Source organism: Gopherus evgoodei, chromosome 18 (assembly GCF_007399415.2).
Source record: "Gopherus evgoodei ecotype Sinaloan lineage chromosome 18, rGopEvg1_v1.p, whole genome shotgun sequence".
Taxonomy (NCBI): domain Eukaryota; kingdom Metazoa; phylum Chordata; order Testudines; family Testudinidae; genus Gopherus; species Gopherus evgoodei.
Window position 1 is genome coordinate 15,645,170 of NC_044339.1, and position 15,045 is coordinate 15,660,214.

General features: G+C 47.0%; 1 protein-coding gene across 1 annotated transcript; it reads right to left on the bottom strand.

The window, feature by feature from the left end:
• Positions 1-403: 403 nt before the first annotated feature.
• LOC115636883 (C-factor-like) lies at positions 404-13,727 on the bottom strand. The gene is made up of 6 exons (XM_030537564.1): positions 13,587-13,727; positions 6,229-6,280; positions 5,101-5,288; positions 3,304-3,459; positions 1,974-2,084; positions 404-1,164 (listed from the first exon to the last, which is right to left on the bottom strand). Exons 1-6 carry the CDS (start codon positions 13,725-13,727, stop codon positions 1,051-1,053), a joined length of 762 nt encoding a protein of 253 aa, XP_030393424.1. The 3' UTR covers positions 404-1,050.
• Positions 13,728-15,045: the final 1,318 nt, after the last annotated feature.

A 15,045-nucleotide genomic window follows, 5' to 3' on the forward strand; every position in this document is an offset into this window, starting at 1 on the left:
GCACACCATTAACCTAAGTAGGCAGCTTGACTTAAGAGTTTAGAAAAGTAATTGCTGAAGCACTAAAAAGAGAAATTTTCAAAAACACTTCATAGTTCCTGCAATAAGTCTTTGCTTCCACCTTTACCTCAGTCAGTATTCAGAGATCTCTGCTCTATCCCAACTACAGGTAACATTTTGTACCCAACAATTAGTTGCTCTCCATGTTTTGGGCACCACTAGTGAACTAAGCCAGCCTCTAACAGCCACCTTCAAGGTGGCACTGGACAGAGAGCAATGCCTTTCAGCTGGAATTTTGACCTCACACCCCTTGAGGCAGAGGCCCAGACTCCTCAGCTAGGTCCAGCAGAAAGCCTTGAAGTAGTTCAGTAAATAAGTGGTTTTTGCTTAAACAAGAGCAGCTTTTATTGAAGACAAATTAGAAGTCAAAAAGACAAACCCCACCCCGACATGGACCAGAAGATTGGACACACAGCAAGGAAGGAAACAAGTATCTTGTGCCATGACCATGGGGACACTTCTCCAGAAGTGCAGTGACCAGGGTTAAAGCTTCAGTCTTTATCCACCTGAACAACCCTGACCTGCTAGACTGATTTACAGTACAAGAGTTACCAGAGTGGTTCAGCCTGCAGGAGCCATCCAGACATGTCCCTCCAGCTTGGAGTAGGGACCACAGCAACAACTTTATCTGAGGCAAAACAGGCCCAAATCCACTGAATGGAATGGTGTCACCTGCAACTCTCACCCGTAAGAGTAGGTATTACTGCTTTGGTATTGGAATCCAATAGGAATAATCCCCAACCCCTTAGCTGTAGTTTTGGTAAATTGGAGTGTTTGCTAAAAGATATCATTCCCAACGTCCTGTTTCCTTCTCAGGGTTTGCAGAGGTTATTTGAACAGCAGAGCAAAAAACTTCTAAATACCTGTATAGGTTGGATAACAGTTTGTTAATATACTAGTTGAAATAGTCAAAGAGATCTAAACGAAGACATTGTCAACCAAGATTTAACTTCTGGCATTACTCTCATCCTGTAGTCCATGGTGTGTGTGTTACCATGGTAGTGTTCCCCCTTGCCCATCTAGGAAGGAGCCGTTGTCTTTTTCGCTGAGATTAGCCAGAACTGAGAGGATACCTGGGATAGCTTCTTGTATCTGCAAAGGAGCCTAGGAGGATCAAGATTAAAAAAAAAAAAAAATTAGGAGTGTCTTTGGGGAAAGGCAAGCAATAGAATTCTAAGGAAGCTCTTGCACACCTATAAGTAAGGTTGCACTTAATACACAGTTTCCTAGTTAATGTATTAAGGCAACAGGCTCTTCAAAACCTTCAACAGTTAGTGGATTGCAAGAGTGAACTAGAGAACTAGTATATTTTAAAGGTGTTGAGATGTGTTGTGGAAAATAGACCACACAGTTGATTTTAGATCAGACAGCCTGAGGCTCCTTTATTCCATACAAGCATGCATGCAGGGAGAGACAGCATAGCCCCACACAAGAGAAACTGCTCTGCTCTTTACAAATTTTACCAAGCTTATAAAGGTTAAAACTGCAAAACAGTGTGCACAGTACATACTATCATTGCCTTATTTAGAATATATTAATTAAAAGCAAGCTGATTAATTCCTTTTCCCACTTACAGTTTTTCCTGTTATTGTCTGACTTGTGGCTTGACCGTTCTAAGACCCAACTCTTGCGGTTTCAGCTATACAGTAACACCTATTGCAATTTGGCATGACTGGAGGCTTCTGTTTCACTCTCTGGTTCCTCTTTCCCCTACTTCAGTTCCTTCTTTTTGGGGCCCACAACTTTCTGCCCCTGCATGCCCCCTGTGCAGATAAACAAACCTAGCTACAGTTCTTATATTTAATAGCTTTTGCTTATTAGGCCTCAGGCGGGGTTCAATTTTCCCTGACAGATGCAAGGTTGGTCCTAAAATTTTTTTTTTTTTTTTTAAAAAGTGTCTTGATGTCACTAACCATGTCTCCTCCCATGTCAGTTTGAATCCAGCCTGGGTGCAGAGAAATACAAAGGATTCTATCCTCTTTCAAGTCTGCAGCAAGACACCTGGTGATCATATTCAGTGCAGTCTGGAAGAGTGAAGATGGTATTAGAATGTCAGTTTCAACTTTGAGGTCTGGAAGGAAGGTCAGCCAGTTAGTACCTTGCTTCCCCATCCCTGACCCGATGAGTCGGGGAGCTGTAGAAAGGTCACCTCTGGAAGATGTATTTCAGACACTGTGGACTTCAATCTCCCCTCTTGGAAGATGCCAGTCAAGAGTGGGTCAAAAGTCAATGGAGCTATTTTGGCGCAAGTGAGGAGAATGATGGGGCAATTTTTGGTCAAGCTCTGATGGATCTGGAAGTACAGTATGACACTCACATGGAAGTATTGTAAATAGTCTTAGTTCAAAGATTCTGAAAGGCTGTATCTATATACTCACAGCCCCCCATATAAATACAGCCTTTCAGAACCCTTGAACTAAGAATATTTACAAGACTCCTCCATCCAAGCATTTAAGACCAACGAGAAAGAAAAGGTAACCCTTTCTTTCCTCACCAGCCTACAAAACAACTTGGTGAGTTTAACTGAGCTACTTGGTTTGTGCAGTCATTGTTGTATTGAGTGTCTGAGGAAAGAGATTATGTTCCATTTAGTTCCTAATCAGCAAGGTCCTAGAACCTTAGGAGTTGAGAAGAGCATGTTGTTGTGGGAGAGGGGAGGAACAAGGAGCAAGAATGTCTGCCATAAGGGACATGTCATTTAACTCAAGCAACCAGTGTTCTATTAAATCCATCCTTGGCTAACCAAAACAAATAGCAGATCAATCACAGTCCCTGGATGCGTAGATGTTAAAAATCCGCATTCATGTTGACACTAATCACTGCCACTCCTTGCAATCAGTTTAATATTTACTCTATTGACCACCTTGCTGAGGTTAGGCAGAAGCCTTGCACTATGGCCAGTAGGTACATCGTAGGTCTAGGGAGATCTCCTAAAAATGCTGGGTGCATTTAGAAGGGACTGTTAACAAGGCACTTACCTGGACAGCATAGTGGTTAGTTAAGGACAACATGTTCTGTATTCCTGATAGAAAGGTTCGTGGTAAAAGGGAGCTTTGTATAGAAAGGAGAACTACAACAGCTCTCTCGTCTTATTTTATATTGACTAGCAAGTCTTTACCTAATAAGGTCATCTTATACAGCATATAGAATGAACCCCTATTTCTATTAGTTACCAGTTTAGGATCCCTTTTAGCTCAGAACATTGCCGGGTTTCAATTGAGCACAGCTTTGGAAAACACCCACCTTCGCTATTCTATAAGGATAGACTTTGAGGAACATCTCATTTGCCTGGACCAGTTCCATGGAGGCAGCAAGCGATGACATATTGATAATGGCTGCTCGGTGACAACCCATACCAGTGCTCAACTGGGCTGCCTTCCTCAGAAGGGGAAGAAAGGCCTGTAAGAGAAACTTCATTTTATTTCAACTTAAATTTCAGTCTCAGCCTGACCAAGACCAATTTGGGATTAAACACACTGTCCTATTAAGAGCCGAGCTCAATACAGCCATGACAACTTTATGCTACTCTCCGACTTGCAGTAACATTAACACACTGATAGAGCTCTACGGAGCTAGCTAATGATTTATGCTGACTTTAGAACTACCACAGACCTATCACCCACATGAAGCAAGCAGCTTCTCGATGTAATCCTTTACTTATTTACAGTCTGAGTCTGCTCAGGACCTGGCACTATGAACCCCTGAAGAGACACGAAGTTCTCTTGTCCCATAAGACAGCGAGATTTGCATACCATAGAAAGGCTAGATGTGGACTTTGAGGAGTCCGCCACGTACTGTTCGTTGCTCAAACCAGAGGGCATGGTCAAGCTAAGTGGAGCGTGACACCCCACGTAGCAGGCTAGGGTTGAGACTGACCTCTCTCCAGAACAGTTTAAGAGCTTTGAGAGGCAGCATTAGCCTGTGTAGCCTGACCCAAAGTTGGTCAAATACAATTGTAACTTGAACATTAAGAGGTTCTTGTCCCAAGATCAGGCCTAGTAAGATTCCTGTAAAATCGTATAACTTGGGAACCCTGACATGCACAGGTGCAACACTCACACTATAGGAACTCCATCTACATATAAATAGATGATTAATAATTTAGCAAAGATTATAAACACACTTAAACTTAAAGCAGACAGATAATACAGAAAGTACATTTGGACATCCATACTTTTATCCTGATCTTTCATACTTAACCATTATCTTTATCACTATCATTCTGGCCCCTCCCAAGATCTATATTTCTCCAACCTCTGGAATGTTACTTTTATAGTAGGTTACTCTGACATGACCAATTAGGATGACCAGATGTCCCAATATTTGACTGTCTTGCATCCTGACAGATGTGCGGTCGGGATACCATTTGTCCCAATATTTGGCTTCAGCAGAGCTCCAGCTTTTTTTTTTTTGCGCTTCAGTGGCGGTGTCCCAATATTTTGTTCTTGTCATCTGGTCACCCTCTGACCAAGGCATATTCAATAGAGGTCTTTATTTGTATTTCCTCCCCTTAAGATGTCCGTTTTCTATAGGTTAGTATATGTATGATGTTACCCTATTAGCATACATGTCAATTTGCTATCATAGCAGCTTTGCAGTTGGAGGTTCTGTCCAGAACTTTCCAGATGCTGGTGTCAGCTGTGTTCTGTGGGTGGCTGATGTCAGTATTCTGGACAAAATACCCCCTCTAGTATACCACTTTCAGTTCCCTATAACTTATGAGTTACTGGTACTTAAGTTTATCTACGCTAAGGGTTATAGGCCTCAAGCCTCACTATTAAATCAAATCTTCCAGTATAAAAGCCTGTAGGTTCCTTGCATTACTACTTAATATAAGGAAGCACAACAAAGCAATGACTATAATACAGATAAGCTGGCCCACTGGGCAACCCCAGTGACCATGTGACAACATTAGCTTATCAGGCTTGTACAATGTAAAGAAGCATCAATGGGGCTCATGAAGACTTGTATAGGCAGTACACAAAAGTACAGAGCCTTTTTTAGTCTCTTTCCCAAAGTCAACCCACTTCCCGGTCTTACCTTAGTGACCATCAACTGAGCGACTGTGTTGGTTTCATAAATGGTGAGCATTGTTTCAGCAGTGACTTCTTCCAGGGACGCAACCACATTGATACCAGCATTGTTAATGAGGCAGTTCAGCCCTTTGTCTCCCAAGATCTCTTCCACTTCCTTGACTACTTTCTTTATGCTGTTTTCACAGACCACGTCTGCCACGCAGAGGAAAGGAAACATCAGCAATGAAGTGGATTCTCTAGGACAGTGATAGTCTGTGTACCCAACATGGGCTGCAAAGGCATAGCCAGTGCATCAAGCTGGCTCAGGGTATGTGTAGGAAATACACTTGGTGGAAATTTAAGTCCCACTGAAACAAGCATGGCCAGAACATTTAAGCAAGAGGAATGTTACGTGGTCCATGTTGAACAACACGTCTTCCCTTTAATGAAGGTGGGAAATAAGGGCTTCCTCATCCCAGCCTAATACACATCTGGTCATGCATGGCCAGTCCTCTTGCCTGACTTAGCTCAGTTTTTATTCATGACCAGAAGAGACCAAGTGCATGACAATTTCAGGTTTGTCACATCAAAATCAGGGTACAAAGAGGATGTATGATCTCAATCCAGCACCAGGACTGGTACAGTGTGATCCAATCCAAGCTAAAGGAGAGAGAAGGATCTGAGAGTTTGGGTGTCCCCCCTCCCAAGCCCCTCCACATAGAGATGAGATCCAAAGTGTGGATCCAAACTGAGGTTGTTTGAATGTGGAGTTTTGCCTCAGTCCCTCTCTAGCGAGAGGCTGACAATATGTTGGGGGAGGGAAAAGAGGAGTTCTCTTCAATAAGCAGTAGTCAGATGTCTAAATTGATCTCAAAAACAGTGAATTTCAGTTAAATGTATACACCCTGTCACAGACAAGCAAACAAACCCTCAAAGCCAAGTATTAGCACAGATCATTTCTCAAACACTAGAAAGAACGAGACTGTCACACAAGAGTTATAAGAAATCTGTACGGTACCAAGGATCTGGGGAGTGGCTTTAAGTTATTAGAGAAGAGATGCAACATCTGATCTTCCACTCCCATGTCGCAAAAGCAACCCAACCTTGCTATGGTAGCACATGCTTTGGTTTGTTATGAGGTCCTTCCACTCACCGAGCTGGAGTAGTTTGATGTTGCTATACTGCTTGCTGAGCTGCTGGAGTTCCTAGAAACAGAAGGAAAAATCAAGTTGTGGTCTCGTCTGCCTGTGGTTACGGCTCAGTTTTCAGGAGTGCTGAGCACGCCTGTCTATTTAACTTCCCCGGGAGTGAGGTGCTGGCCATCTCGGCGAAGTCGAGCTCTTACTGACTCATTTAGTAAAGCCACTAGCAGCCCCACACCACGAGAGCACCCTGCTTATGTTCTCCATTGGGCTAGCATGCAGGGCGTGTATGCAGCAGTCTAGCCATCAGATGGAATGCTACTGGTGAGCCCATCCTGTGATGGGCTTAATATTGGGACTGTCCCTATTAAAAAAATCAGGACATCTGGGCACCCTACCTGTGTTAAACAAGCTGGTGCTTGCTATCAGTCTGGTTAGTGATTGAATCAAACAGCTCTGATCCTCTTGTTGGCAACCTCAGGGTGATGAGAGATGGGAGAAAAAAAAACCCAAAAACCCCACAAAAAACACATGGAGATTTTTGTTCCCACCGCAAACATCTTGAGGTGACCCTTGCAGATAAGGCATAAGGCTTGTCAGCTGGGGACCTTGCCTCGATATTCCTGTTGAAAGGAGGAAGAGACTTGGGCCTTTGATATCATCCTGGCCCTTTTCCCAGATAATAAATTCCCAAGACTTGTGACCACTGGCTGTCACTGGGTTGTGTTTATTTTTAAAAGTTCAAGTTAAGATACTGTCAGCTGCACCTACTCCAGGGTCAATCATGACTCAGGCAAAGCCAGGGGCCAGGATCAGTGATGCTGGTCCCTCCACCCCAGACCAAAATGTAACAAGTTACAAAGCCTTCCAGAATGTAGCTTGTGTCTTGAGAGAGACAATTCAGAGTCTCTAAGACAGTGTTCCACAAAAGATTTGACTCCTCATTTTATTTAGTGGGTCCTTCTGGCTACAGAGTCCTCCATCTGCTAAAGTTTATGTAAAAGGAACAGTCCAGTTTCCTACAGGATGCAGTGACAAAGGGAACTGTTAAGCACCAGCATCTTCTATTATAAAGTCAGAGCGATAGCCCTCCACTGTCCCTCCCTTCACTTTTCTCTGGAGTTCTTCCAGTGATAAATGTGCTATCACACAGGGCCACACTGCAGGAGAGGGGAGTAGAGTAGAAGAACTAGCTCTGAATGTAGGAACCTAGTTAGAGAGAAGTCAGAGTGGTCTGGAAGGATCACGCACATTTTCTACCCCTCCTATCCCCAACTTGAAGGACAGATTATCCTTCTAGATCCCTCCACCCTTGCCGATTAGGGACCTTGCTAACCAAGAACCACCTTGGGCAACAACTCACCAATTATGGTGCCTGACTGAGTCAGCAGACCCCTGGTTTATCCATAGGCTTGGAAGGATTAAATTTAAAAATAGAACTTTCACTGTGCAGAGAGGAGTGTTTCCATTAGTTGAGGTTTACAAATAGGTAAAGAAATAGGCTGCTTGAGAATTTAAAACTCTGATTTGAAGATATTTTGTATCTTGACAACTTGTGTTTCGACAGTTCACAAAGTTAAAGCTTTGTGAATCTTGATTTCTACCATTAAATAATTGTTGTATGACACCCTCCATTATTTCCCACGACCATGAAAGTTTACATAGGTAAAAATAAGAAAAGTTTTTAAGTATCTTCCATCAAAATAAAAAGTTAAATTCTGCCAAACTTATTTGCACGTGAGGGGCTGCCACTGGGACATTCTCTGTGCAGAGTCCTTAACTGTGAACCCCAAGTTGTGAGGAGGGTGGAATAGGAGGAGTTCCAACAAGCCAAGCGCTATTGGCCTTCACAGCATGCTGAGGGTTTGAGAATTGGCCTGCTAAACCCAGCGTTTGAGTTCAATGCTTGAGGGGGCCATTTGGGGATTGGTCCTGCTTTGAGTAGGGGTTGGACTAGATGGTCTCCTGAGGTCCCTTCCAAACCTAATAATCTATGATTCTATGATCATTAACTGGTTGCTCCTGTTTTCCAGAACAGCACAAGTGTTTTGTTAATCCTGAATGGGTGACCTGGAATGGAGGATTGATTTGGTCAGATATCTGTAGCCATTTCTGTTGCTCATGTGCATAGGGCAATGGGCAGGTAATAAATACATTCAACAGTACAGAATCAGACAAATCCATGCTGAAGTGGGGTACTGTACTCCTAAGAGAAGTGATACTAGACAGCCTACAGGCTCTCTAGCCTCAGAAGTCCATTTGCTAGGCACACACAGTAGACAGCACCTAGGATTTATTCAGCACAAATCAGTCCAAGCTGGCAGAGACTCACATGCAAAAGCTTTCAACTGTTCTGTTATCCCAGGGGTCAGTAAGGTACAGGAAAGACATTTGCTCCTCCTGTAGTTGGGAGGATTGGGTGGAGGGATACAGTGCATTCCCAGGTCACTGGAGAAGTACCACCATTGGCTATATGCTGGCAGTTAGCTTACATAGAGGGGAAGAGGTACAAGAAGATCAAGCAAAATATTTAAGTCCTCAAGGCAGGCTTTTAAAAGCCACTGGCAGCTTCTTTCCCACCTTTCCAGGGGCATTCTTGAAGCAACTCAGGCAGGGCCGGTGCAACCATTTAGGCGACCTAGGCAGTCGCCTAGGGCACTAGGATTTGGGGGGTGCCATTTTAATCGGCAGCGACCGTGGTGGCTGGATCTTCGGCCGCCCCAGTCACCGCCGGCATTTAGGAGGAGGGAGCTGGGGCAGGGGGGCGCAGGGAGGACCGCCTGCAGCAAGTAAGGGAGGGCAGCACTCAGGGAGACTCCCCACCCCATCTCACCCCTGCCCTGCCTCTTCCCTGAGTGCGCCATGGCCGCTTCACTTCTCCCGCCTCCCAGGCTTGAGGCGCCTAAGCTGATTGGAGCCACAAGCCGGGAGAAGTGAAGGAGCCATGGCATGCTTGGGGAGGAGGCAGGGCAGGGGTGAGCTGCTTCACTTCTCCTGCCTCCCAGGCTTGCAGCACCAATCAGCTTAGGAGCCGCAAGCCTGGGAGGTGAGAGAAGTGAAGCAGAGATGGCGTGCTCGGGGTGCTCGTATGCGGAGTGGGGGTGGAGGGGGGAAGCTGCTGCAGCAAGGGGGGGCCACCTCAGGGCAGAGGGAGGGAGCTGCCGCAAGCGGGGGCTGCCTCAGGGCGGGGGCACGGGGGGGGGGGGGCCGCAAGGTGGAAGTTTTGCTTAGGGCACGAAACATCCTTGCACCGGCCCTGAACTCAAGTCTCCTGTAATTGGATTTTTACAAATCCAGATCGGAGAGGCCTCCCCAGACATTTCCATAGAGTTCATTATCCAGCTTAGGAGAGGACACTAGGATCAGGCCATTCTAGTCTAATAGCTTTTACATCCACTTTTCACTGGTAGGGCTACACAAGGTGCAGAACAGTGGAGACTCAGGCCCTAGGTGGTTAGAAGAGCCAGAACTGGGTAAATGTGACTTTTCCCATACATCTACTCTATGGGAACAAAGAATATCACTTAAGCCGTGCTGCGTGCGTCTTTTCCCTCTGTGTGCTGCCCCAGCTCTGCGCAGATAGCTGACACAGCAGACCCGAAGAGAACCCCAAATGACCACAGAATCTAGTTAGGTACGAAGGCACGTTGGCCAGGTTTATTGCCGTATTGGACAACGATAGTTCCCCCTAGATTGTTACTTTATGGGGCATACTACTACTATGTGCCCACGGTCAATGGACTCGGCTCAGTCAGTGGCGGGACTTTCCACTGCCCCCTCGGCCGGACAAAGACATCACCCCAAGGATGCATTCTTATACACAGGTACAAACAAGTTACACATCACTCCTGACGTATTGAGGTACAACCCCTCTACGTAGTAAGGTGCCGCCTCTCACCTTGCACGTGTTGGTTCGATCAAAACAACTCTATCCATCATAATGCCCTTTTGCCCTTGTCACTGGGATGGGTCAGTCTGTTCCTTGTTATCTGTGTGGAATGTGCCAGTATGTGAATGTTCTGATCTCTAGTGTTCAGTAACTTTTAGATACGTATCCTCGTGCAGCATCAGCCCTTTCCTTGCCAGCTTCTGTGAGCAGGACCTGCCTCTGGCTCACAGCTTCACTTTATGTTAGCGAAGTCTTGACCACTACTTTAGTTCAGGCCTTAGGCCTCATACCAGGCCTCTGATACCAAGGTTTACATCTTAGGGCCTCCTCTTACTACACAAAGAATATCCCTTAAGCCTGGCTATAAAATGGGAACCATGTGAAGTAAGAGAGCCTTTGGAGGGGCAGGCTCTAACATCTTGCTGGTGGAAGCTTTGAACACTTAAAGCTCCTGCTTTACTAAAATAAGTTGAGCTAAGTGATATTTGAGTGGGGAGTGAGGAAGACACAATGAATATTACTGCTTTTCTGCTCACATGTGCTTAGTAAGAGCTCATATTTGGCATTCAAGAAAAGTTAACACAAGTACTGTTGCCAAGCCATGATTTTATCGTGAGTTTTGCCAAGTTCAGTGTTTAAGGCCCCAGCTGCTGAAGTCAGGAGAATCTCTCCTTTCTTTGAAAAAGGGAGTTTCTAGCTCTCAGGGCTGCAGGAAAAGAGCTCAGACAAGACACCTTGCTGCTGTGTCATCTACTGCTAATTCAAAACAAAGTGTCAAAACCTTGTGATTTTCAGGAGCCCCATTCAGGATTTCTGAATGCCGAGGGTAGGCAATATTGTTGTTCTCTACAGAGATTAAGAGAACTTCTGTTTTCCCCTCCTCCATAGGGTTTCAGAAGCCACCTTTCAGCAACACCCCTTGCTCGGGGAAGGAGTGTTAATTTCAAGCCAGCTTCAGAGAAGATTTGTATTGATGTAATGCTCAGAGCATTGTGCTTCAAGTGGCGGCCTGCATTCCAGATCCATCCAGCCTGCAAGGCAAGGGCCTTCCATGTGGCCCACTGCCTGGTGTCAGCTATTCCTTCCTGCCTCCGAGAAAGCAGCAGCAGCTAACCGAAACTACTCAGAAGCAGCACAGATCTCCTCCTCCCTCCCTGTGCCCAAGGTCACACAGGAAATCTAGGGGTAAAGCCAGCAATTGAAGCCCCATCTCTCAAGTTAATACCCTGACTAGTAGACCAGCCCTCTCAAAATGGCATAAGAAGGGCCATACTGGGTCAAACCAAAGGTCCATCTAGCCCAGTATTCTGTCTTCATATAGTGGCCAATGCCAGATGCCCTAGAGGAAATGACAGGTAATCAAGTGATCCATCCCCTGTCACTCATTCCCAGCTTCTGGCAAACAGAGGCTAGGGACACCATTCCTGCCCATCTTGGCTAATAGCCATTGATGGTCCTATCTTCCATGAACTTATCTAGTTTTAACCCTGTTATAATCTTGGCTTTCATAACATCCTCTGGCAAAGAGGACCACAGGTTAACTAAATACTTCACAGAATGCACATTTTTAAACCTGCTGCCTATTAATTTCATTTGATGCCCCCTAGTTCTTGTGTTATGAGAAGTAGTAAACAACACTTCCTTATTTACTTCCCCACACCTGTCATGATTTTGTAGCTCTCTATCATATCCCCCACTTGGTTATCCCTTTTCCAGGCTGATAAGTCCCAGTCTCATTATGGAAGCAGTTCCATACCCCTAGCCAGTATGGCGACCACATCTGCATGCAGTATTCAAGATGCGGGCGTACTATGGATTTATAGAGAGGCAATATGATATTTTCATATTATCTATCCCTTTCTTAAGGACTCCCAACATTCTGTTCACTGTTTTGACTGCCACAGCACAGTGAGTGGATGTTTTCAGAGAACTATCCACAATGACACCAAGATCTCCTTCTTGAATAGGAACAGCTAATTTCAACCCCATCATTTTATATGCATAAAGAATGCAGGAAGGCACACACCAGACATTCTCCAAAGTCAGCCAAGGGCAGAATTTGACCTTGCAATTAGCAGGCAGGCCGGGGGTTCAAGGAGTTATGGCAAAGGGCAGACCACAGAGATACACTGTGAAGTTACTCACCAGTATGGTGCACCCTTTCTGTGAAGAGAGGGTAGGTGACAAATTACCCCACTTGCAAGTTAGCTACCTCAAAGCTATGATTAGCAATCACTCACGACAAGTGAAGTCTGGAGAGTGCCTGGACAAAGATGTCAAGTCTATACCCACAACATTGTACTAGGAATGCTGATTGAAAGGGGGCAAGGGAATCTGATGAATTGGCTGAGAAGGTTTCAAGAATACAGATTTATGTCTACAAAGGAATCCATTTGGGTAGCAATAAGCAAGCTGATCCCAACCTGAAGGAAAGAGGGATTTAAAAAAAAAAACAACACACACACACACCACAACCACCACCACCACACCACTCTGACATGAAGACAGACTGAAATACACCAAGGCAATGAACTCCTTTCCTAGCAGAACAAAAAACCCATCAGACAAGAGGCAAGGGAATCAATGAAGCAATGTAACAGAAGAGATCCAGGAGCCTAGCACTGGTAGGAATCAGCTTTCAGGAATCAGAGGGTTAAAGTCAGGGATTTACCTATCCAGCATTGAATGAATGAGGGAACAGGGTTAGTGGCTTTGAGGGAGGTTTATATGAGGCAGCTGTGTAAGTAGACTGCTTTCCAGATGTGCCTTCCAGCTAAGAAAGAGGTCTGTCCTCAGCTCTGCAATGTACAAGAGCCACGGGAATGGCAGCCGTCCTTGTTAATGTCATTTTAAGTCTTGTGCCCTTGAAAAGTGGGGAACTACCAGCAGTAGCTTGGCAGCGCATAAACAGGAGCCTCACCTCAGAGTTAGATATCGAGGGAGACTAGCCAGTTTCCCGGCAGGTTGAAAGTTTGGAATGGGACTTGTGCTGCACCGAGGAATCAGCAAACATTAGGGGGACCAGATGTCCCAGTTTGATAGGGACACTCCCAATTTTAGGGTCTTTTTCTTCTATAGGCTCCTATTGCCCCCCAGCCCCTGCCCCGATTTTTCACATTTGCTGTCTGGTCACCTTAGCAAACACTGAAGTTTTTCCCAGTCAGGGACTGATCCTTGGATTTCACCCTGAGCCACACCCCCTAGCCTCGTGGGGAACAGAGAGCCCCCCCTTCCCCTCCCAGCAGGGGCACTGGGACAATTTGTCGGGGGGTGGGGGGGGGGCGCTGAGAGCCATTAAACCAAACTGGAAACCCTGGATATGATGGAAACTGATCCAAGCCAGGGGGTGCAGCAGCAGCAGCCCCCACCCCACTTCCAGCCCTATGGCCCAGAACTGCCTCCCTCCCCGCCCTGGGCTGCACGTGAGCTAACACCCCGGTACAGGCCGGGGGGGTCTCGGCAGGGTCCCTCCTGTTCTACCTGCGCCTTCTCCGGGCAGCGGCACGTGGCGATCACCCAGTCCGGGGCGGGGCTCGCGGCCGCCAGCCCCCGCGCCAGCCCCAGCCCGATGCCCCGGCTGCAGCCGGTGATGAGCACGGAGCGGCAGCGCTGCTGGGCCATGCTGGGGCAGGAAGCCGCTAAGCCGGGCCGGCTGCTGGCGGGGCGGTTTTTAACCCAGCCCGGGGGGGCGGGACCCGGGCCTCGCCCCCGCCCCCGCGGGGCCCCACCCCCCAGCTGCTCCCCTCCTGGGCCGCGTCCCTCACCCCCACCGGCTGCTCCTCCCATGCCCCCAATCCCCTCCTAGCCCCCCCTCGCTCCCTGTCCCAGGGGATCTCGCCCACTAGCTGTCCCAGTGCACTCCCCCCATCGCCTCCCAGGGTCCCCCGCACCCACCCCAATCCCATCCCTCTCCCAGGGTCCCGTTCCACTTCTTCCCCAGCCCCCCACCGAAATTCCCCACCCACTGTCTCCTCTCTCCTTTCAGCCCTTCTTCATCCCATCCCATCCCACGCCCTCTGCCGGGCCCCTCATCCCATTTGCGCCCCATCCTGCTTTGCAAGCTGCGTTTCCATCACCCCCCCTCCCCAGGGCCCTTATCCCATCCTGTCCCCCTCCACAGGCCTTCCCCTCCAGCAATGGAGCGAGATAAGGGTTTGTCAGCTCGCCATCGTTCCAATGTCTCCATAGAGAGCACCCCCCAGCTGCCATTTCTCTGCTGTCCTTTCGCCCTTTCCAGGGGGAGCCCCTGGGCTGAGAGCGCTTGGTCAAGTGTAAAAGTCTCAGGCTGAAAAGTAAAGAAAAGATCAATTCCCAACACGTGTGCTGCAGCTGCAGCTAGTAAAACACATTCCTCAGCATGAAGCCGTTAGTTTGGTTCTGGGGGCCAGTGTAACCAAAAAGGAGCCCCCTGGGCAATGCAATCAGAAATGAACGGGGGGAGGTTCTGTTGAAAAAACAAATGTGCTCAGGAATTTATTAGATTGCCATAGAGGAAGGAGAACTTTTTTCCCCCCTCCCCACCATGGAAAGCGACCTCTTCTTCTCTCTGCTTCTCTTGTAGGGTAACCAACCCCCCTCTTTGTGATGGGCTGAGGAGACCGGCTGCCAAGTGTGGTAAACGGGGAACCCATTCATCAGTAGTATTTATATTACAGTAGCAATTAAAGGCCCCAGCCAAGTATAGGGCCCCATGAAGCTACCTTCCCTTCCCTACCCAACCCTCATCCTCCAGGGATGTAGGTCAGTGTTATTCTCCGCATTTTACAGATGGGAAAACTGAGGTGCAAAGAGCTTAAATAACTTGCCTGCATTCTCTGTTAGGAGGAGCTGAAATGGATTCCGGGAGTTCTGACTTCAGCACCTTGCAATGCACCCACCTGTTCTTTGTTGGTTTCTTTGTTATTTCTCCTTAAGAGAAACCACTGGGAGAGCTCTAAAT